Genomic DNA, 22,644 nt, shown 5'->3' with positions numbered 1-22,644 from the left:
CTGTTCTCTTGTGGTTACAGTAAAGCTCGGGTTTTTTATTGCAGTAAAAGGTGTACGACATAAAACTTGACATTTTAACCATTTTTAAGTATATAACTCAGTGGCGTTAAATGCATTAGCAATATTGTATACACGGTTCCCTCCATTCCTCACTCTACCATGGAGTTGGGGCCCTCTCTCGAGGCGGAAGTCAGCTACAGCTCCCTTCCCATCCCGCCCCCCACTACTGCTTATTTCCTCCCTCCTGGATCTTCACCCTCTCCCATCAGAGTCACTGTCCTGATATCAAAGAAAGAAAAGGCTTCCTTTAACCTCACACCCCTTGAGCCACCCTCTCCCCCCCCCCCCACACTCCCTCCCTCCTCAAATCCTGGAAGTTGGGCTTCAAACACCCCCACTCCCCGAACACCTCTGGCCAGGGTCACCGGCTTTTGTGCTGTGACATCCCATGGCCTTTGCAATCTCCCTCTTACTTGACCTCTCATGGACATTTAACACAACTGACTGCTTTCTTCCACCCTTGACTGCTGTGCAGCCCACACTCCTGGTTGGTCTCCTGCCTCCCTGGCATCTTGCAAATGTCCTTCGCGGGCTCTCCCCGCGACACCCAGCCCACCCCCCTTTATGCCACCATCCTCTAAGGCTCTACCTGGCCGTTTTCTCTTCTCACTTCCCACTCTTTCCCAGGCCTTGCCCCACCATCCAGGCCACCACGTATGTCTCTCCATATAATGCTTGGCCTCCTAAATCGCCTCTCCACACCTTCCTGTTTCCTACAGTTGCCGCAGTAGCCGGAATGGTTGTCCAACGGTGGTTCTCCAGCTGGCCTGTGAGGCAATCCCCTGAAGGACTTGTTAAAACCCAGCATCTGGACCCCACTCCCAGTTTCAGATTCAGTAGGTCTAGAGTGGGTGGGACACAGGAACTGCATGTCTAGGCCGAGTACCCAGATGATACTGATCAGTGGGTCCAGCGACCACCCATGTTGAGCCCACTGTCTTAAAAACGCTGATCTGATTATGCTACTGTCTTTTAAAACTCTTCCACGCTTCCCCATTTCCTGCTGGGGAAATCCAAGCTCTTAGCTTGGTGCCCCTGCCGGAGTGCCCTGGCCACCCGGCCAGATTCATAAAGAATCTGCTGTGGATTCTTTAACGCTCTGCCCAGATGTTGGCAAACATTCTGTGATCAGTGCTGACCACACACACTTGGCACCCCCATCACACAGAGCGCTCCTCGAGGATGAAATGTTAGTGATAGTCTCTGAGGGTAATTATGTTCAAGTTTTATTTTATTTTATAATTTCATTTATTTCATTGCTTTAAGTCCAAAAGAAATTTACTTGCAGTGCCAGCGTTAAAGAGTCAGGTTCTTTGTGGTTGGACAAAGCTCAGGTTTATACTCCTATTCCTTAAATCTGTCTTCCACTCTGCCCCCTGGTGGTAGTCTCAGTCCCAGCATCGAAACAAACGATCTATTTAAGGTATTTCTGGAAACCGGGGCTTGGTGGTGAAGATTCATTTGCATACCCAGAATGCACTGCACATAAAACAATTTCTGTCCTAAAAAATGACTAGATTATCCTTTTTTCTTTGAACTGTGTTTCCTCCCAAAATGAGAATTCTCTCACAGAATTGTCTGGGGAAGAGGAAGACGTGACTAGTTCTTTCAGGTAATTAATCACCATTATAGAGTTAGGGGTAACAGTTACCCGAGCAATGTGGGCCAGGTTGCTGTGGTATACTCTGGTTTCTCTTCAGATCGCATAAATCTTTCGCCTTTTACTAAAGATTTCCGTGGAGAGGAACAATTCTGAGTTTTTACCTAATTTTTTGAGGCCTTGTGTTTACAAGGCTAATAGTTTGAGTTTAAAAGACAGACTAAGTTTATCTGAGTGATGGTTAAATGTGGAGAGGTTTTGAGTGCTTTGGCATACTGTTACTCATGTTCTTTGCACCTTAAGTGACAGTCTTTAATGTGAGTTATGGTAGCAGTAGAGAATAAGAAGTTGAACAAGTACTTCCTTACTTCTTTTTCCCACCAAACCTACTCCAAAGTCTTGAGTGGGTCGTAGCTTAGGCATTTGTTGGGTATGTAACACCCACTTGGCCTGGCTTTTGCGCATGCCTAAATAAGTTTTTGTTTGGAAGTGACTCTTAAAACATTCCTCAAGGAGGTAAATAGGAGGCAAGTTTCAATACCTTTGTGTTAAGTGTTGCATTTATAGTAAGTTTTAACTGTTTATTTTAAATAAGCTTAAAATTTGAAAATTTTTTGTAATACTTTAGTAAGTATTATTAGGTCTTTTTTACCTTTTTGATGAGGTAATCTAGCCTTAGAACTAGCTCATTTGTTAAAATTAGGAATGAGAAAGGCATATGATGATGATGATTATAATAGTGTTGAAGAACTTCAACAGGGAAGTGAAATTTTTAACTAATCGTATTGGCCAGAACTGTTTCCTGAGCACGCCTAGCTGCAAGGCAGTCTGGGAAGTGTAGTCTTCCTTCTAGACAGCCATGAGGCTTTCTGCCGGTATGAGAATACTGAGAAAGAAAATTAGCAGTATCTGCGCCAGTATAAAAGGGAGGGAGGGGATCTGTCCGGAGGTTCCTTCCTGGGGCTTCATTTCTCAGCCTCCCATGCGCCTCCCTATGGCCAGCTGTTGTCAGGCAGTTACCCACAGGCCAGCCTGCTCTTCCGGTCCCAGACACTATTCACATGGTGGGACAGTATTAATTATACTTTCCTTCCCCCAGGCAAGCTGCTCCTCACCGGACCAGCTCTGGTCAGTCGGAATTAAATGCCTGTGGCCAGTGCTTTGGGCTCTGAGGGCTGGCTTTTTATCTAAACAGGGGGTTTTAATAATAATAATAATAAAATAATAATTTTATTATTATTATTATTACTATTTAGATTTGTTTTCTTAGAGAGAAGGGAAGGGAGCAGAGAGACAGGGAGAGAATCACTGATGTGTTTGAGCTGCCTCTCACATGCCCCCAACTGGGGACCTACCTGGTGGGCCACCCTGGCATGTGTTCTGACCCGGAATCAAACCTGCAACCTTTCCATTTATAGGGCAGTGCCGCGGCAAGATTAGAAAGCTCTCTGGTTTCTTCTCTAGGTAAGGTCCTGTGAACCTGTGGATCCCTTCCAGTCTGGGAGGCTGGAGGTCTGAGATCAGGGTGCCTGCACAGCCAGGTTCTGGGAAGAACCTTTTCTGGTTTGCAGGCTGCTATCTTCTCCTGGTGTCCCCACTAATCCTACACACGAGGGCTCCACACTCGTGACCTAATCACCTCCCAAAGGCCCCACCTCCAAATACCATCACATTGGAATTAGGGTTTCGGCATATGGATTTGTGGGGCGTGGAGAGGACACAAATATTGAGTCTGCAGTAATGTCTGCAGGAGAATCCCACGCCTCTTGGAAAAGCCCTCCAGAGAGCGGTGGGCTTCGTGGTCAGTGCCTTAGTCTGAGACCGGAGCTTGTGTGCCTGCTGCTTGTTTGAGAAGAAATGCCCAGGGACAGGAGTGGGAACCCAGGGGAGGGTCACACGGAGGGAGGAAGATGGGGTGAGGAGGGTAGCTTCTCAAATTCTTCACCAGCGTGGGCAGTAGGGGCCCAATCCTGCCAGGAGCCATGTATAGAATGTGCCTCAGAATCGTCCACCCAAGGGACCCCAGGGGAGCACTTGTCCCCTAGCTGGGTAGTATGCAACCCAAATTTCCATACCAGGCGTCCACCTCTGAAAAAACAACTTGATAAAGACTCTCTGTGCATCCCGCCCAAGAGGCTGAGAACACGGCGCCTCTCAGTGCATGAGTGGACTGTGTGAGGTGGACCCACTCAGGGTCCGCATGGAGGCCTGCCAGCATCTGCTCTCTGCAAGGGGGGCTGAATGGAGGAACCAAGTCACTTTCACGGCGAGCTGCTGATGCCATGCTGGAGGGGGTGAGGACGCCTTAACCCAGTCCACCTCTCGGAATCCAGCACAGGAGCAGGGTGGGGAGAAAGAGGGAGTGTCAGGGCTCAGAGGGAGGCCGGGCCCACGGCCAGCCCCATCTGCCTGCCAGCCTGGCACTCAGAGGCTGAGCCGTCCTGGGCAAATCACTCAGTCCGAGGTCATTTCCTCATCTCTCAAACTGGTATCTTAACCCTCAGCAACATCCTCCCCACAGAATGCCAAGTTCATGTAAAATACCTGACACATACTGGTACAGTGAGCGCTCAAATGGGAGCTATATATAATCCACAAATAGTAGCTTATTAAAATTTTGGTTATACAGGAGGAATCTTTTGGGAACCAGGTATGTGGGTTCATTTTTCCATGTTTGGGAGCCTAGAACGTGTGGGTTCCAGGTTAAACAGAGGGAGTGGGGTGGCGAAGTGTGGCTCTTGTATCAAACAGCTTCCTGTGTAATGCGATCACTAGAGGGGACTAGAGGGCATATCATACCGCCAGCCACACCCAACCGCACCCCATGAAGTTTCTGCTTCCCGAAATGCGCAAGCCAGCCAATGACCCAGGCTAGGAGGGGCGGGGGAGGGGGGAGAGGTATTTCTGAGCTCTGCACTATCCAGAGCAGGAGTGGAAGGTGCGTGGGGCTGAAGCCACTAGGAAACCAGGACAGCTGGTAGCCAAGCCTGACCTGTGTTTATTTCTCTCCGAGCCATCTGCTGTGGGCCAGACGCTCAGCTCCTTGGCAGAGAAACCTGGCTTTCCGGTGAGTCAGGCTGCTTAAAAGGACAGCCTCCCCAGGTGGACTGCCATGCCCTGGCTCCCAGCTGGGTGTGGGGGGCAGCTCCATTCTCCTCCCCATAAAGGCAAGGGTCAAATCTTAGTTTTAGGGAACAAGTGGCAGAAATCCACCCAGGGTTTTTCCCTGCTGCCCCGACAGCAAAACCCAGGGCAGGCCAATCTAGGCTATTGAGGGCAGGTAGTGGGAGGGGGCACAGTAGCAGGGAAAGGACCAGGATGGTGCTGCTCCAGCAGCCCACTGAGCTGGACTGCCCCCTCCCCCGGGGGAGCAGACCAGAGGCCGCCTTCACATCTGAGTGGACTCCCCTGACGGGTGGAAACGTGGGAAAAGATTTCCTGTTGGGGGCTGGGCTGCTGGCCCTTCTGCTTCAGACACCCCCCCGAAAGTCTGGTGAGGGAGGGAGGGAGGGAGGGAGGGTAGCTCCAAAGGTTTCAACCACACACAAACAGCTCATGAAGTTTGAAAGAGATTTATTTAAAAACAGAAAAGAAAGCTTTGGTATTTTAAAACCCAACAATCATCAATCACTAGAAAGTTAAAACACTTCCCCTGAAGCTCAGAAATACAAAATCACAGACCTCCACAGGCTCATAAGAAAGAGACAATGTGCAAACCTGAGGATGACCCGAGACCCACGCCATACATGCAGGCCATGAGCACGGCCCCCAGACGCTACCCCGGGCAGCGAGATCAGAAATCACCGCCAAGATTCACTGTCTGAAGTGGATGCCAAGGCCGTCCAGCAAAATCTCCACAATAAATTAAAACTTCAGTTGAGAAGGAACACATTAAATTAGGAGAAAAAACCCACAATTTTTCCCAGACAAGAGTCTTTTCAAGAGGTCTAGTACCTGGGCCAGAGGAAAGGGGAAAAATGGAAGGAGTGAGTTCAATTTCAAGTATTTTCCATATAGGTTCATTTTATTGAGTCGAAAGCTTACAAAAAATCTACTGGCCCTTCCCCTCCCCTCCCCTATGTAAACTCCTGAACATCCACACGCGCCTCTGCGTCACTGGTGTCCCCAACAAGGCACGAAAGGGTGGGTGCTTGCAAAGGATCCCTTGTTCGTAGCAGCAGGACGGTCAGTGTTGGGCGTCTTGTGCAGTCGGTGGCTGCAAGCAGGACTGCCAGCTCACTCAGACACTGGGGTCTTCCTGTTCAATCAACAAAACAAGCCGTTACTGCTCGCCGCCAACCCTGTGGACAGCTACGGGAGCACTAAGGGAAGCTGGCCACGGGGACAGCCATGGTGGCTCCTGCCCAGGCTCCGATCTGCACAGGCAGGCAGCTCCCAGCCCAGTGACAGGCTGGAGCTACCCCTTACCACGGAGTTAGTGGTCTGGTGCAGAGTGGTGGCCGGGCTCTGCTCTGGCGAGACCAGCTCTACACGAGTAAGCTGAGGGACATGGGGCAGTACCGTATGAGGGCAGTGTGGCTCGTCCCCGAGCGTGTGGGGAAGAGCGGTGGACGGGCATATGCCACAGTAAGAGCAGAGAACCCACCAACCAGCAGGGAGAAGCAGCCTCGGGCTAAACAGGGCGGCTGCCGCCCACGCGGCTATTCTATTGCAGCCGGCCCAGACGGCTCTGCAGACGGTGTCTGCAGGTTTCTTTTTGATCTGATTTTCAATTTGTCCTTCCAGGAGCTCAGACCTGCCTCCCACTCCTTCAGGTCGCATGGTACTTCTTTCTCCAAGTTCTGGCCACAAAGCCCTCCAGGAAAGTGATGAGGCACTTCTGCGCTGGCCCCTGGCTCTTCGACCACTTGGGAACACAGACCAGAGCGCCACATGCCTCTACTCCACGGCAGCCAGAAGACAAGCTCAGCTCCCTGTCTAGCCTTTCTCCTGACAGCCAACAACGGGCCCCCTCCTGGTCTTTCTCCCAGACATCCTGGCGGTGAAAAAGCCCAGGCAACTGGCTGGAGGGGCAGAGGTGGCGTCCTCTGAGGCACCAGTCCTGCTGTCCTGAGACGCATTCCGGATGGGTCTGGGGTCAAAACTGAGGCTCCTGGGGGCAAAGGTGTCTGAGCAAAAACAAAGGGAGTGACCCTGTCCTGCACAGACGAGACCACCCCCTGGGCCAGCCCACAGGGAGGGGCCGCCCCCTCAACGCAGTGAACAGGCCCTCAGGGGTTGGGGGGGCGTCCACCAGCACTTTAGAAGGAGGCTTCAGGTTAACCTAGGACTTTGCTGCAGTTATTTACAGATGCTGAGATTCACTTGGGGTGGGGACGGGGGGACAACTGCCTACACCCCTGGGAGGCCAGCGAGCTCATCTATCCACAGCTGTCCTTTCCTATGGTCTCCTTTCAAGTCACTTTTTAATGTCCTTTCAAAACCCACTCGCTCCTCTCTCTGTGTTGAGGGCTGAGGGAACTGGCTTAGAAGGACCCCTATGGCGACCCCGGCTTCAGCCCGCCCTGGAGCAGGACCGAACAGGAGGCCGGGGCCTCAGGTGCTGGGAACAGGGGCTCTATACCTTACTCCTGAAGAGGGGCTTGGCCCCAGGCCCACAGTACTCGTTGTAGATGAGCTTGAAGAGGAAAAGGTGGAAGAGGGTGATGAGGGAGGCCACGCTGAACCAGAAGAGGAAGGGCAGCCCGGGGTCCTGCTGGGCCATGTGCTCGTCGTGGGCCAGGATGGCCTTGAGGTGCAGCGTGTGCCGCAGGTCCTGCAGGTGCGTGAGGTCGGTGGAGATGTAGAGCAGCGGCGTGATGGGCTGCGTCACCATGACCGAGAAGGTGTGGCCCTGGGGCGTGGAGCTGAGCTCCACGGGCTCGTCCAGGCAGCCTGCTTCACAGGCGTAGATCTTGACCGGCGGGCCGCGGGCCTCCACGGACACGTGCAGGTATGGCTTGCCCTCGGTGTCCGCCAGCACGGCCAGGTTGATGTGGTCGTTCTTGTAGCGGATGCCGTGCAAGGCGTAGCTGTTGTGCAGCACGTCGGGGTCGGCCTGGAACTGCAGGTGGTTCTCGGTGAACTGCAGCCCCCCGAAGCTGAGCACCATGCCCTGCAGGATGCCTGGGGCGCCCGCCTTCACCAGCCCCTTGCAGCCGCGCTTCTGCAGGGTCAGCCTCCACAGGTCGGAGAGCTGCAGGATCTGCTGGACGGAGGACAGCTGGCCGGGCCAGAGGTTCTCGGCGTGCATGGTGGCGTGGCCGCTGAAGCAGTGATCTTCGTAGTTGAGTGTCGACTCCATCTGCTCTCGCTCCCGGTGGCTCAGGTTGGGGCTGAGCAGTGGGGCTGGGGAGCAGGACATCATGTAATACAGGGTCAGGTTCACGGTCAGGCCAGACGGAGTGTGGGCATCTGTGATCTTCTTCATTTCCACACCTGTAACACCACAAGGTCACGCGTTAAGCGGGGATGGCCTGACGGGAGGCTGAGGTTACGAAACAGAGATCAAGAGCAGCAGAGGCACAAAGTTTTGGTCCCCAGGTAAGAAAGTGGCAGTTCCAGTTCCCCTGGAGTGAGAGTCATCCTGCCTGGCTTCCTCACCTGACCAGCTTGAGCCCTGTGAGCCTGAAACCTAAAATCTTGTTAAAAGGCCTCTTGCCGGGTCCTGAAAGAACACAGTCTGCAGCCAAGTGGAAGTCCCACCCCAGAACACTGTCACCAGCACCCTGGCCAGTCCCAGGCCTCTCCCCTCTATCATCTCTCTCCCCCCAATCCTGCAGCATCTGAGCCCAGGGTCTCCCCAATCTGTACGACCTCTAGACTCAGCCAGCGGGCCGCCCACTCGGTGTCTCCCTCTGACCGTCTGACGGGCATTTTGAGCCTGACATGGTTGAATTCTTTCCGGTGTCCATACCCTCTCATGCCCTTCCCCCAGATCAGGAGTCCCCCACAAGTTCTCACTCCCCACAGCCAGTCCTTGGCAAGTCCTGGCAGCTCCGCCTGCAATGGTATCAGAATCCACCCACTTCCGTCTCCTCAGTCACAACTCTGGTCCCAGCCCCAGCCTCTCTCACCCGGGCTCCACACTTCACTTTTGCCCCCGTAGAGCTATACTCTGCACAGAGCAGCCTGGGGAACCTTTAGAAGCATGTACCACATGTTGTCTCTGCCCTGCTGCCCATCCCACTTACAACAGAATTCCCCACCAACTCACTAAGGCCTACAAGACCCAGTAGGATCGGGCCAGCTCGAGCCTCCGATGTCTGGCCTCCCGTGTCTGAACTCACCTCCCAAGACCCTCCCCTTACTCAGGACTCAGGACTCCACCAAACCTCTCCTGCCTCAGGGGCTCTGGCCTGCTGCGTGTTTCCTCCTCCAAGTGGCCTGGTGACAACTGGAGCCAAACAGAGGCCCACCCCTACCCTTTCCAGCCCCTCTCAGTCACCCTCAATCACAGATTCACTTTCTCCATAGTACCTTTTCTTCTAGAAAGCTAGCTTACTCATCTATTCGAATTTAATATTCATCTTCCTCCCACCCAGAATTCCAGCAAGCACCACGGAGGCAGGGACTTTGTTCTGTTCACTCCGTCTTCTCCACGGGAGAACAGACCCTGGCAAAAGCACTCAATGAACACTTGAATGAATGAAAGACCCCTGAGCAGTTACATGTAGGGATGCAGACTACACCCCCAGAAACCAAAATCTCTCTTGCATCTAGAACAGGACTTTCTTCTCTGAACAGTCAAGGGGGACAGTTTTCATTTGACAGAACATCCCGCCTGCTGAGAGGCCCCACTAGCTCCTTGTGGAAAAACAGCAGCCACAGTGACTAAGGCACATCTCAGCCTCCAGGGGTGTCGTGAGCCCATGCTTGTCACCAGCCAGACTACAGGGAACCGAGAAAAGAATGTGGGGGCTGACCAGGCCTCTCTGTTTGTTTCCCCTTTACAAACCGACCCTCTAAACCACTCCGCTCAAGTCAGGCCTCACCTACAAGAACAAATAATAACGAGACCAACCCATTACCCGCATTCTTTCATTAGGACCTCATACACGCCCTCCAAGGTAGGTGCCTCTGTTATTACTGAAAACAAGACCAGGCGGATTAGGCTGCGGGCCCAGGTCACAAAGGCACTAAATAATGGGGCAGCCGGGATCAGCCCCAGGTCAGACGCCATGCCCAAGACTTAACCACCCCTCCGCTCCCTTTCACTGTCACCTTAGCAGGCTCTGGAGGGACATCTCCAGGATGGACCATGTTCACCCTGCTGCAAGGTGTGGACTTTGAACCAGGCATTTGCCAGGCCTCACCTGGGCTGAAGAGCTGGGCCCAGAGGCGCTGGTGGCCCTGAAGCAGCTCAGCTGCGGGCATCTCTAGGAGCTCCAGCATTTCCTTCCGTGCCATGTCCTGGAGCGCCTTGAGCTCCTTGGCTGCTTTGCTTTTGAGCACCTGGGGGTTGACAGGGCCTGAGACATGCACCACCCACAGTATCGTCTCATCCAGCTGCGTCTTGGGAGCCACTTGGAGCCGGTCCACTAGTTTCTTGGCGGCCACCACCACCAGGTGCACCAGCCCGGTGGGAAAAGGCGGGGACAGGCCCGAATAGAGGAGGAACTGATGGTCTCCAACTTTCTCCAGGGTACTGGTGTAGGTCTTGGGGACCGGAGCAGCTGTGGGTCCCAGAGTCTGCAACGCGGCCACGCGTTCCGTGGGGTTGTTGAGCTGGATGCGCTGCAGATAGACGTGGGGTCGGCCCCGGTGGGCCAGAAAGTCCTCCTGCAGCAGCACACAGTCGCGGCCGGATCCCGTGACAAGGCCAGAGGCTAAGCCTGGCCCGGGGGCGGCCGCTGCAGCGCCGGAACCTGGGGTCCCGAGCTGCAAGCAGCGCACCCGGCGCAGCAGCCCTTCACGCAGCAGGAGCACTGACTCGCCAGCCTCAGAAAGCACGTTGAGCGGGCGCAGCTGCACAAAGGGCACGAAGTCTGGCGCCACGGCGGGCTCCCGCTCCCCAGGGGTCACCCACAGCCGGTTGGCAGTCACGTCCAGGGCCAGGAAGCCGTTGGCCACCAGGGCTGGCACCCCAGGACCCAGCGGCACAGCCTCGCCGCGCTCCCGCAGGCCGCGCCAGGCACGGGTGGCCGCCTCCAGGCAGGCAGAGGGCTCGGCGGCGCCCGCCTCGCCTCGGGCCCAGGACAGCAGGTGCAGGCCACCCGCCGCTCGCCGCGCCCCGGAGCCCCCGAACCACAGAAGCAGCAGCAGGATGCCAAGCAGGCAGAGAAGGCGGCGGGCCCAGCTGCTCGACAGCAGTCCCGGCAGCCCCTTAAGCCGTTGCTGCAGCCACATCGGGCCGCCGGGCGCGGCGTGGGGGCGGCCGCTGGGCCCGCCGCCCAGCCTACCGGCCCGGCCGCCCGCGCCTCACTGTCCAACCGGGACCGCCGCACCCACTACGGACCGCGTCGCAGCCGCCGCAGTAGGCGCCACTGTCTCTTCCTCCTCCTTCTTCGGGGACTGTCGAACGACGCCGGCCGTCAAGGGCCGCCGAGTCTTTTGCGACATATGGAAAAGAGGGGGAGGAGAGAGGGGCGGGCCAGAGAAAATAGGCGGAGCCACAGCGGGAAAGGGACGGGAGCCAGGAGTGGGGTTGGACCGCGCCTTCCCGGGCAGATGGAGTGAAGTTCAAGGAAAGAGCGAGGGAGGGTTGGCGCGGAGAGGAGGAGCAAGAGGTGCACCCAACTCACTTGTCAGAAACACCGAGTCAGCCAAACCGAGCTTGTGTTGGGCCCAGCTTGCCACTAATGGATTCAACAGTCCTAAGATTTAAATAATAATAATAATAATAAATTTTCTGCAAAAATGATCCTCATTGCAAACAGAACAGTACAAAAAGGAAAGAAAAAAAAGAAAAGAGCAAAGGAGTAACCGCTCTAAACTAGACTTCCTAGCAAATACCCTGTTGACAACTCTTCCCGACTGTCTGGCCGCATGTGCCGCATACCAGACGCAAACCCAGCCCACCACCGGCCATTTCTCTGCCGCCACAAGTCGTCTTCGTGTCGACTCTGAGTTATAACTTATTAAATAACATAAGGCACTATATAGTCTCAGACTTTGAAAATGCCCTAAAATTGTGAGTCATCAATGCAAACGAGACATTTTGCAAAAAAAATCAGTATGAGCACAGGGGCGGACAATGGGGTGGTTGTTGGGCATTCCAAAGCCCAACAGTGCTCCCCAGTTGTTGGAAGTTAAACCGGCATTCGAGTGGCTTCTTGTGGGCTGTGAGCACATACGTGCGTCTGATGAGTCTGTGGGCCTGTGCCGCCGTGTGGAAAGGTGTCTGTCCGGGTGATCCTACAGTACCTTCTCTTCTCCCTCCCCCCCCCCCCCCCCCCAAGGTTTTTATCAACCCACAAACACAAAGTTCTTAGCTACCACTGGGAGATCACAAAACCCACAGAATATGTTTGTGGCCGCACAGGAATCCATGCGCCGCTGTTAAGAGAGCCACCCAGCCTCCTCCTGAAGCAGGCAGAAGCGTATGTTCGAGAACACAGTGAAGTGAAAACAGGCCAGACCCTGGTGATCCCACCTGTGAAATGCCAATGACCGCAGACCCTGCCTCTCATGTTTCTGCGGATAAAGCAAGCAAGGTGCATGGCACATAGTAAGTAATTTTAACTGTAAACCCGTATTGTTATTTTCACCATTACAAACATCCATGTCATAGGCATATGTCTTGGCCCACTTGTGAGTTTTTTGGGGGGAGCAATTTCTATAAACAGATTTCCAGTCAAAGGGAAGGTTGATTTTCAGGGAACCCCCTGGCCATTCTCAAACACCCCAGGGTGGAGGGACTTGAAGCCAAGGGTCAGCAACATAGCCACAAGACAGCCAGTGGGTCACGAGTAAGGACCTCGGCATCAGGCTGTCTGAGTTTTGAGTCTTGGCCTCACCCCTTGCTAGCAAGTCAACTAACTTCCCTGGGCCTCAGTTACTCCAGCTGTAACATGGGGATCTTGAGACAGAGAAAGGTTGCTCTGAGGCTTAAATCGGACAAATACAGGAGACATTTACCATAGTGCCTGGCTCAAAATAACTATTCATTATTTGATTTGTTTTTACTGGGAAACAGGATACATGATACGAAATTCAACATGTGCAAAATGGTGAAGAGTAACAATCGTCTTCCTCCCTCCTGGGGCCCCCACTGAGAGCCCTGCCACCAGTTCTTTGGATTCTTCCAGACACTCTGTTCGCTTACACGTACACAGACATATAGACATACAGTGTATATTTTTTCTTTCGCAGAACTTGTAGCATATAATTTACATTTGCATCTTTTTGTCCTTAGGGAAACAGCTGGAAATTCCATTTCTATTATTATTATTATTATTATTATTATTATTATTACTATTAAAGGGGCTGGTGCCAGTGGGATTAGTTGATGGGTGTGAAGAGGGAGGGGACTGAGGGCCAGCTGCCAGCCTGTGTGGCAGCATACAGTGTGACTGTCCTCTGAAAAGATCCCGTGGAACTGCCCTCCAGGCCAGTAATCCTTTCTGTACTTTCCCAGGAAAGTGGGGTCCTGCACCTTTAAGTGTGCAGAACGTGTGCTGCACGTACCAGGAGTAACATCTGGGCAGCAGCCGCCCCTGGTTAAAGAGACAGGCTGTCTTTTTGGATGAAGCTTGGACGGGGTTCAGGTTCCAGCAGTTTGATGAAGGGAGAGAGAAACAGACACCGAGGGTGTGGTGGGGGCAGACTTCCCCAAGGTGAGCCCTTTCTCCAGCGGAGGCCAGCAGCCTTCCACATTGGTCCCCGCTCTGGGGACTTGGGTCATTGGAACTCCACTGCCCAAGGTGTTTTTTCGGTCCACAGAACACCAGCACTGAGGTTCTCCTTGGGCCCCAGAAAACAGGAGGCTGGAGCCAGGTTCCACAGCTGCCTCCCTTACTGGGCTCCCACATCAGCCGTGTGCCTCCGAGCAGGTTGATTCACTCACTTCTCCGAGCTGCAGTTCCACAACTGGGGGCAACCCCGTCTCGTTGGAAGGCTGTCGTGAGCAAGGAAGGCGACGGAGCTTTGAAAACAGCCTGCCCGACATGTGCGCATTCTCCTCCTCTCTGCTCATCCCTCCATTTCCTCCTCAAAGGGTTTGGAATTTTAGTGTGCATCCTCTGAATTCAAAAACATCCGGTGGACCTGGGCACCAAGTCTTGTCCCCAGCTGCAGAAACTCCCGACCCTGGGTCCCAGTTGGGTGGTAGAAGCCGTGGATCACAGGCAAGCCTCTTCCCTTTACTTGCCTTGCACCTCGGGCTTGTTGCTGGGTCCCTCTGGGCCTCGCTTGCACCATCTGTACGAGTAAATCTCAGTACCATGAGATGTTTTCTCTGGTTCTCAGAGATTGGAACTATCTTCTAAAAGTAACATGCATTGGTTTGGACAAACAGTATATATACTTATTGTAAAAAAAAATCATAAAAACAATGAAAAAACCCCTACCTGGCAATAATATAATTTTGTGTGTGTGTGTGTGTGTGTGTGTGTGTAATCACTGTAAACATTTGGCTGTCGTTTTAACATTGTCTTTATAAAAGCATATTTTTACTGAGGGGTCCGATGTACACATAGCTTCTTCCACTATGTGTCATCTCAGAAGTGGGTTTCCCTTGGGGGAGCCGTCTCGGGTACCATTGATTTCTCTAATCCCAGCGCCTACCTGTGGCCTGCTTTGTGTGGCTATTGACAATGACATTCCTCTCCTCTACGCGCTCTGTTCCCCTAAAGGGGTGCCCTGTCTACCACGCGCTCCTCTGGAGGCCAGTCTGCTTCGAAGAGGCCCCTGGATCTGAGTGACTCTTCCGAGAGATGGAAGCTCCTGGCAGACATCTGCGCCAGGAACCCTTGTTCTAGAGACCCCGAGTGGTTTGCTGGGCTTTGAGAAGACCCCATCTGTGAAGGGGCCTAAATAATTCCCTCCTCCCTCCCTTCCTCCCAACCATTCATTCATCAGCGCTGCCTCCCAGGGACAAAAAGGCACATTGCTTGATTCCTTTTTTGCGGGGTGGTGATAAGCTTTCTCCAGGGTTCCAGCTGCCAGCAGAATCTCGGCAGGGCCGTGGATGCCTCTGAACACATTCCCCGCAGCCCCCGCCACCAACTCAGGGCTCAGACCCACACGCCCACGGGTTTACCAGAGGACTAAGGAAATCCTAAGAGCCGAGTCTCACTGATGGCTTATCGCCGCGCTGCTTGCTCTAAGTGAGCTACAGGTAACACTCCTTAACCTGTGCAAGACCCGATGAACAGATGCCATTGTAATCCCCACTTCAGGCGACGAAACTGGGGCTCACAGTTATTGATACCATCAAGCCTTGGCGCAGAATCTGGGGTAGAGAAATCGTTGCCTCGCCCCGTTCTCCCTCCTTTTCCCGGTCGTAGTGCAGCCCCCTTGGGAAGGGAGCGAGGAGGTCAGGTCGGCGGCAGGACCCGGGAGCCGCGGGGACGCGCCAGAGGAACTGCTCCAACTAAAGAGGCCTCTGTTCTGGCAAGTCTGCAGGAAAATCCTTCCCCCGGGGCGGGCGGCAGGGAGGGGTGCGGGGCGGCGCGACACCGCCCCCGGGGCGGGTCCAGTGCGTGGCAGCGGGACCGACGGCCTCGTCGCGAAGTTTCTATCCTGCTAGTGCTGCGGGGCCGGCCGGACGTCCCCAGACCCTGGCGATGAGGCCCCTGCTGCTCCTGGTCCCTCTGGGCTGGTTGCTTCTGGCCAAAGCGAAGGAGGACGCCAAGCCGGAGGGTGAGAGCGCGGCCCAGGGGACAAGCGGTTGAATCCGGGGTGGGAGGGCTGATTTCAGGGTTGCCTCGGTAAGGACCTGTCTCTACAGGAGGCCTGGGCTTCTGGGGGTGTCTGGGTTCCGGCCACTTGTCCACTGATTTGCTGATGACTTGGACAAATCACTTCCCCTCTAGGAGGTTGTGGTTACCACATCTAGGAGGAAAGAGACAGCCCAAGTCTGTTCAGCACCCAGAGGGACAAATAATAGCACTGATAATAATGACAGTGGCTACCACTTGGGGAGCATTTACGGGCCAGGCATCAGTTAAACCTGATGGCAGCCCTCAGGTGTCTGTCCTCCTGTGATCCTCATTTTCCCAATAGGCAAACTGAGGCTCCACAGTGGATTCACTTGCCCCTGGTCACACAGCTCGCGGGCCTTGGAACCAGGGTTTAACGCCCAGGTGCTTCTGGTTCCAGAGACCACCTCCAGCCAACAGATCATGGGGATGGGAGAGCTGAATTGCCGTGGGGTGTGGAAGGAGTGGGTCGCACTGCAGAGCTGTTTGCCCTTAAAGGCATTTTCTGGCCCAGAGCTGCCAGCTTTCCTGGATGGTGTGGCTCTGAGGGTTGAGCACCAGCCTAGGAATCAAAGGTCACCGGTTCAATTCTTGGTCAGGGCACATGCTTGGGTTGCATGGGCTAGGTTCCCAGTTGGGGGCCTGCAAGAGGCAGCCATTCAATGTTTCTCTCACACTTTGATGTTTCTTTCTTGCTCCCTCCCTCTCTCTCTAAAATTAAATAAATAAAATCTTTAAAAGTAAATAAAATATTTTAAAAAATCCAGTGAGGGAGGTGCTGAGCACAGAACTGGGCTGGTAGCATGTGCAAAGGGCCTGTGGCCTGGGCCCTCTCACTGGCCGGGAGCCAGGAACCCTGGAATAGCCTTTATTTTCCCTGGGCCTCCGCTGTTTACCAGACCTCCCTCCACCCCGTACCGTCATCCCATGACAGAAATTCCAGTCCCCCACAACAAAGCCTGGAGAGGCAAGTCAGGGAGGGGACCAAACCAGTGACAAGGATTTAGGTGCCTTGACCCTCAGCCCTGACCATACCCTCAGCAGGTGATGGAAGGGGCAAAGTAGAGACAGGCAGCCCATACAGAGTGTGCAGGATTCAGGGTGTCGCTGAGATCATCCAGGTAGGACACCTAGTAGCTGGTAAGCATTCATTGATGAAGAAGGGACAGCGGGTCCCCAGGCATGGAGCTAACTTCCAGCAGCTCCCAAGTTGAGGTTCTGTGCTTCCCTTGCTCCCTTCAGACTGTTTTGATAAGGGATCATTAGCCCACTTTGCAGATGGGGAGACTGAGGCTCCAGAAGGTTAAACACCTGGTCTCGGGTTGCCACAGCTGATTGAAAGTCAAGTCACTAACTGGAACTCAGACACCCCTGCCCGTTCTCTGAACCTTTCCTCTGGGTGGGGGAGGGGCCGTGGTCTGGAGACACTGCCTGGGAGAGCCTGCGCAGCTCCTGCAGACCCAGCTGAGGTGAGCCCCGCAGCCTGCCGGCCACGAGGACAGAGCGGGGCGGCAGTGTTTCCTGCAGGTGTTGTCCAAGCTGCCCACTGATTGGTGTCAGGCAAAGGGTGCCCCAGCAGTGCCAGCGACTCCAGCTTGTCCCTGGTGTCTGGGACACCCAGTCCAGCGCAGATGGCTGGGCCGGGGTGGCTGCAGAGGAGGGTTCCCCTGGGGCAGGCGTGGGGACCGCACTGGGTGTCCCTCTGGGGTGGGGCAGGGCATTCGCCATGCAGTGCTGGGGGGAGATACTGTTGTGCACCCTCATCCAAACATGGATTCAGCACATGGAGAGGAAGAGGGCAGTTGTCACTCTTAGGGGGCTCCCAATCTGAGGGGATGCAGAGCTCCTCACCCCAGTGGATGCCCACGTGATGGGGGAGACACAACCTTTTATTTCCAGAGAGGCTTGTACCTGAGGGAGGAGATACTACCCTGTTCTGGGGGAACCCCGAGACCAATGTGGGAGACAGAAAAGGCCTTCAACACAGTAGAGTTAGGGGCAGGGAGCATCCAGACACCCACTGGCCCTTTCTCCCTTCGGCAGAGGCTCCTAGCTCCCTCCCAGGGCGCACGACGTTCCCTGCAGGCCTTTGTGTGGAGAGGGAAGGACCGGAGCCTGGAGCTGCTGAGATCCGAGGCTCCAGGGATGTCGGCTGGGCTTGGGTGGGGGCTCCGGGTCATGCTGTTAACACTGCAGGAGACGGGACTGTCCCTGGAGTCAGGCAGGCCCAGCTGGACGTGGATGAGCCGGGAGGGGAGAGTCTGAGACCCAAGGCTGCTAAGTCTGGAGAGGCAAGGCTGGCTCCCGAGCACAGGGGTCCTCGTGGCCGCCCATTCTGCCTGACCCAGTTTATGGCTTCCGGTCAAGGCCTGGTGAGAAAGGAAGCTGGGGGAGGAGCTTCATTCATCCCCGTCTCTCCAGAGAGCAGACTGGGTGTGTCATGCCTTGAGAGTCAAGGCCACGTGCCTACCATCCAGCCCTGGTCTGGGCTGGCACCGTTTGGGACACAGGGATGTCAGCTGGAGCGCAGTGAACCCAGCTTGAGTTCTCAGCCTTCTCAACCCCCTGGCTCAGCCTCTCCACATCATTCTCTCTCCCAGGAAGGGCACCTCCCCACCCCTGAGCCCAGGGTGGTCCCTGCCCTCACACAGTCCCCTTTCTGAGGGGAGCCTCCTGTGACAAGAATGGGTAGATCGTCTCTGCCAGGTGCTGCGCTGAATACTTTATGGACATTAGCTCGTTATCCCTCACAGGAGCCCCTGGAGGAAGGCACGTTACAGTAGTTATTGCCCTCGTTCCCCAGGGAGGGGACAGGTGCAGAGAGGACGTTATTTGCCCAGTGATCTGTCTGTTGCTGCTCCGTCTGCTGTCCTGCTTATCTCTGCTCTCCTTGGATTAGGATGGTTCACCGAGGAAACCACAGTTGGACTTTGGGCAGGGAGTAGGTCAGGCGGGTTGAGGCCCTGGGGGTCAGGCCTCACGTGGGCCCTGGCCCCAGCTCCCGTCAAGTGGTAAGGTCTTTTTCAACTCTCTGCAGGCTGGGTCGGGGGTGACCCACAGGGAGTCTCTGTGGAGGGCTGGCTTTCTGAGCGCCAGGGCCCCGCCCACCTCTGGGCTCCTCCTTGTAAAGGCGGGGGTGGAGTTAATAAGTGTAAGGGAGTCGGGAGAGCAGAAAGTGTTCAGTAAAGGTTAGCCGTCATGGATATTATTATCTGGAAGTAGAAACCTGAAAGAGCCTGAAGACACACCTCCCATGCTCCCTTCCCTCCCTCACTGCCTGACCTCGGGAGAGCCCCTGATCTAATGGAGGATCCAGAACCTCACACAGACACACAGGCTGGCTTTTTCCATCCATGAAATGTGACACTCTTCCTGTCCCCATTAGCCCCTGTGGACGACAAGAGGGCCTCAGACAAGAGGGCTTCAGAGCTGGTGGCTCCGGCTCTTGTCACCAGGTGGGGACAGGGGCACTTAACCAACCTGGCAGGAGTTAGGGGGAGCCTTTCCCCAAAGGTGAGAAGCGCCCCCCTCTTCTGGACCCCAGGGTCAGGTGGTGAGGCCTCCCCTCTGCACACCTGCCCAGTGAATCCCGCACCCTCCTGCCCGGGGTCCCTGGGCCCGCCCCCAGCGGATTCCTGCCAATCCCTGCTGGGCCGCTTGGGCCCGCCCCCTGCTCGCAGGCCGCTGCCTGTCCCTCCTCCCGTCAGCCGCTTCGCCAGGCTGGACCCCTTTGTTCTTTTGGCTGCAGTTCCTCCTGACTTCCTAGGGTGGGAGTGGGGTGGTGCTCAACCTGCCTGTGCTGTCCCGGCCACACCACCTGGTGGGGCTGTTCACCCGGAAAGGCGTTCAGTCCTGGGCCCCAGGCTCACCCAGAGGAACAGGGATGAGTGCTGCGAAGTGGGGTCCTGCCCCTCAGGGCAGGAGAGAGGCCAGGAGAAGTCTGAGAAGACCACAGAGGTGGTGGCAGGGAAGAGGTATACCACTGTCACTGTTCCTGGGACCTGGAGGAAGGTTAGAGAAGGGGCAGACAGAGGGAGCCCTGGCTGGAGGAAGGACCCACTCAGTGCAGAGAATGAGTCCATTATGGGGCTGATCAGCAAGGGCCTTGAATGCCAGAGCAAGGCATTTGCTTCTAATTAATTGTTACCAATAATAGCTCTTAGCCTGTGCCAGCATCCCAACAAGGATTTTACAGGCCTGATCTCATGGAAGTAGTCCAGCAGCCCTTGCAGGGGGGAGGGGGCACTGCTATTATCCCTTTTTTACAAGGGAGAAACTGAAGCTAGAAAGGTTGGGGACTTGCCCAACGTCATAGAGCTGGTAAGGAGCAGAGCTAGTATTCTGACCAGGCAGGCCAGCTACAGAGCCTTTGCTACTTAGAGAGTGTGACCTCAGTGTGTGGTCTGGGAGAGGCTTCCCTAGGGAATGCCTGAAATGCTTTCTAGGAGTTCCGTCCAATAGGTTCCTCTGTAGAGGTGAAGCCGCACTACAGACCCCGGGAGAGGTCCCTTGTTAAAAAGGTAATACAGCTACTCTGGTCCTTGCTCAGGATTCCAGGTCGGTTTCCACTCTGGGCCCGTCTCTCCTTGGTTCTCACGGTGTTGGGCGACTCCAAGGCTGGGTGAGGCTCAGCAAGAAAGTCTGTTGGGATTGATTAGCACTGTCTGCCCTGGGTGCAGCTGTGGATGGTGATGGCTGTCTCTGGGCTAATGTCTCAGGTGGGCCAGGGGGGTCCTCCTGGCATTCAGCATTCAGGGTGAGTCCTTCCCTCCGCCCCTGTGCCTGCCCAAGAGCCCCTTAATGCCAGAAAGACCTAGTCCCACAATTCAAGATGTGACACCTCTGCTCTGTATGCTTTCTGTCCCATTAGTCAGTTACCAGGTCAGTGGAGCCCTGCAAGAGAATTGGGAGACCAAGGTGACATCCCAGCTCTGTCACTAACCGACTGAGTGATCTTAGCCACTTCCCGTTCTACCTGCACCCTGAGCTCTTGTCTATAGTGGACATGGCGGCATGTTCTGTGGGATTTGACAAGAGCCGTGACCCCGCTCCTGCTCACCTGTCCTCCTCATCCATTTCCACCCACCACCCCCTTCTCTGTCCCTAGACAATCTCTTAGTCCTCACGGTGGCCACGAAGGAGACAGAGGGGTTCCGACGCTTCAAGCGGTCAGCCCAGTTCTTCAACTACAAGATCCAGGTAACAGGCTCTCCAGGGGAGGCAGAGACAACTGAATGGTGGAGAGACAGCCCAGGAGCTGGGTGTCCACCCCCCCCCCCCCCCGCAACTGACTTGGGGCCAGAGGGAAGCTTCTGGAAGCTTGAGAGATGGAGATGAGTTAGGCAAAGCAAGAGAGGGAAGAACACAAGTCGAGCCCAGGAGGGGCTGGAGATGGAGAGCGTGGGGAGGTGAGACTGGAGAGGTGTGTGGTGGTGCACAGTGTTAGTGCTCACAGGCTCACCTGGTGGGGAGTGGCTAGCTGAGAGGGCATCGGCATTCCTGCAACTCCCCCCAGGTGATCTGGGGACAACCACAGTGTGGAGACCTCACCTGTACAAACACCACTCTGGAAAAACACAGGCTAATTAATGCCCAGCCCATCGGTGTCACAGGTGTGTGTCCTCTGTGTGTGGCCCGTGGTGCTGAGCCCACAGAGAGACGTTCTTCCATTTAGCTGTGTGCTGAGTGCCTCCTTGTGTCGGGTACCAGGAATGATGGACAAGACAAAACCGCATCACTGCCTACACAACTCGCAATCTAGGGGCAGGCATTAAGCCAGAAAGGAAGTGTGTTAGCTCACATGAATGAGATTTGAAGCAGGGGATTGCTTCAGGCATAGCTTGATCCAGGGGTTCATGCGTGGTGAAGTCGTTGTCTCTTCGTCTCTAGGCCATGTTTGTTTTCATTTATAGATACGCACCCTCTAAGTATGGGCAAGATGACCACCAGCTACATGCTTATTCCCTAGCTTTTCTGCTTTCCAGCAGAAAAGATACGCATTCCTTAATTTTAACAGAATAATCCCAGGGAAGACTCTGATAGGCTCTGCTTTTAATTGTAACAGAATAGTTCCAGGAATATGTCATGCTTAAACTTTGGCTATGGGGGTGGGGAGTGATGGGTCACTTGGATTGGCCAGGCAGGGTCACATGACCATCTTTAAGGAGCCAATCTCTGCAGGCACTGGGCCTGGGGGAAGACTGGCCTAGAGAGAAGGAGACATCTGCTGGTGGAGGGCTAAAGGTTCGGCTGCTTAAGAAAGCTCTGGAGAAGCATGCAGACAAGGAGAACCTGGTCATTCTCTTCACAGACAGGTCAGTGGCTGGGGGCTTCCTGTGCAGGGTCCTTCAGCAGAGAGATAGAAAAATATTTTAAATTGAGGTCTTCCCAGGACATCTAGGATGAGGGGGCATCACTCTAGCTAAGGTTGCCTACAGCTGTAGGGGTCCATGCACCCCAGGAAAGACCCTCTGGTGTAGCCTATTCCCACTTTTGGTGAAAAGGTGGGTGGGGGACCTGCCCACGTGTGAGAAGCCATGCCCTGAGTGTGAGAAAGGCACAGGTTGTGGGGACCATTTCTCTATCCGGGGTCAGGGTGGAAATATGGAAGGCAGGGTCAGGGACAGCAGAGCAGGTTCATTTCCCAGACTGTGGGAGGAGGGGGCTTGTGGATGCCTCTATCCAGGTCTGCTGGGCCACTCAGCACACCTCGACTTCTGGCTCTGGCTGCAGCTACGACGTGGTGTTTGCATCGGGGCCCCGGGAGCTCCTGAAGAAATTCCGGCAGGCTAGGAGCCAGGTGGTCTTCTCCGCCCAGGAGCTCATCTACCCAGACCGCAGGCTGGAGGCCAAGTACCCTATGGTGTCCGATGATGGCAAGAGGTTCCTGGGCTCTGGAGGTGAGGAGCATGGCAGGGCTGGGTGGGCTCTGGAGGGCTCCACTCATGGGGGGCTGGGTGGCCCCTGAGAGCTCTGCCCACAGCCTTCATGAGGCTCCTCACTTGCTTGCTGTCCACGGGGACATCTCTCAGGTCCTAAATGCAGGATGACCTGAGCAGAATTCCTGATTCTTTAACCCTTAAACTTGCACCTCTCTCCACCCACTGTCGTTCTGCACAAGGC

At 54.9% G+C, this 22,644-nt stretch overlaps 2 protein-coding genes and 1 non-coding gene across 3 annotated transcripts in view; 2 read left to right on the top strand and 1 right to left on the bottom strand.

Annotated features, from left to right (window-relative positions):
• The first annotated feature begins 1,740 nt into the window (after positions 1-1,740).
• LOC119064161 (U5 spliceosomal RNA) lies at positions 1,741-1,856 on the top strand. Its single transcript, XR_005085327.2, has one exon. It is a non-coding gene; the product is annotated as a U5 spliceosomal RNA (small nuclear RNA).
• Positions 1,857-5,216: 3,360 nt separating this feature from the next.
• On the bottom strand, positions 5,217-11,205 carry KIAA2013 (KIAA2013 ortholog). Its single transcript, XM_037165673.2, has 3 exons — positions 9,976-11,205; positions 7,245-8,098; positions 5,217-5,918 (listed from the first exon to the last, which is right to left on the bottom strand). Exons 1-3 carry the CDS (start codon positions 11,006-11,008, stop codon positions 5,901-5,903), a joined length of 1,905 nt encoding a protein of 634 aa, XP_037021568.2. The 5' UTR covers positions 11,009-11,205; the 3' UTR covers positions 5,217-5,900.
• Positions 11,206-15,297: 4,092 nt separating this feature from the next.
• PLOD1 (procollagen-lysine,2-oxoglutarate 5-dioxygenase 1) overlaps positions 15,298-22,644 on the top strand; it is a 29,572-nt gene continuing 22,225 nt past the window's right edge. The window contains exons 1-4 of the mRNA XM_053660283.1: positions 15,298-15,463; positions 20,630-20,721; positions 21,703-21,836; positions 22,255-22,421. Of these exons, the coding sequence (XP_053516258.1) occupies positions 15,388-15,463; positions 20,630-20,721; positions 21,703-21,836; positions 22,255-22,421 (469 nt within the window). The 5' untranslated portion in view covers positions 15,298-15,387. The remainder of the gene's footprint in view (positions 15,464-20,629; positions 20,722-21,702; positions 21,837-22,254; positions 22,422-22,644) is intronic.

This window comes from Artibeus jamaicensis, unplaced genomic scaffold (assembly GCF_021234435.1).
Source record: "Artibeus jamaicensis isolate MK-2021 breed Jamaican fruit bat unplaced genomic scaffold, CSHL_Jam_final scaffold_847, whole genome shotgun sequence".
NCBI lineage: Eukaryota > Metazoa > Chordata > Mammalia > Chiroptera > Phyllostomidae > Artibeus > Artibeus jamaicensis.
This window is presented reverse-complemented; position numbering and strand designations above follow the sequence as displayed.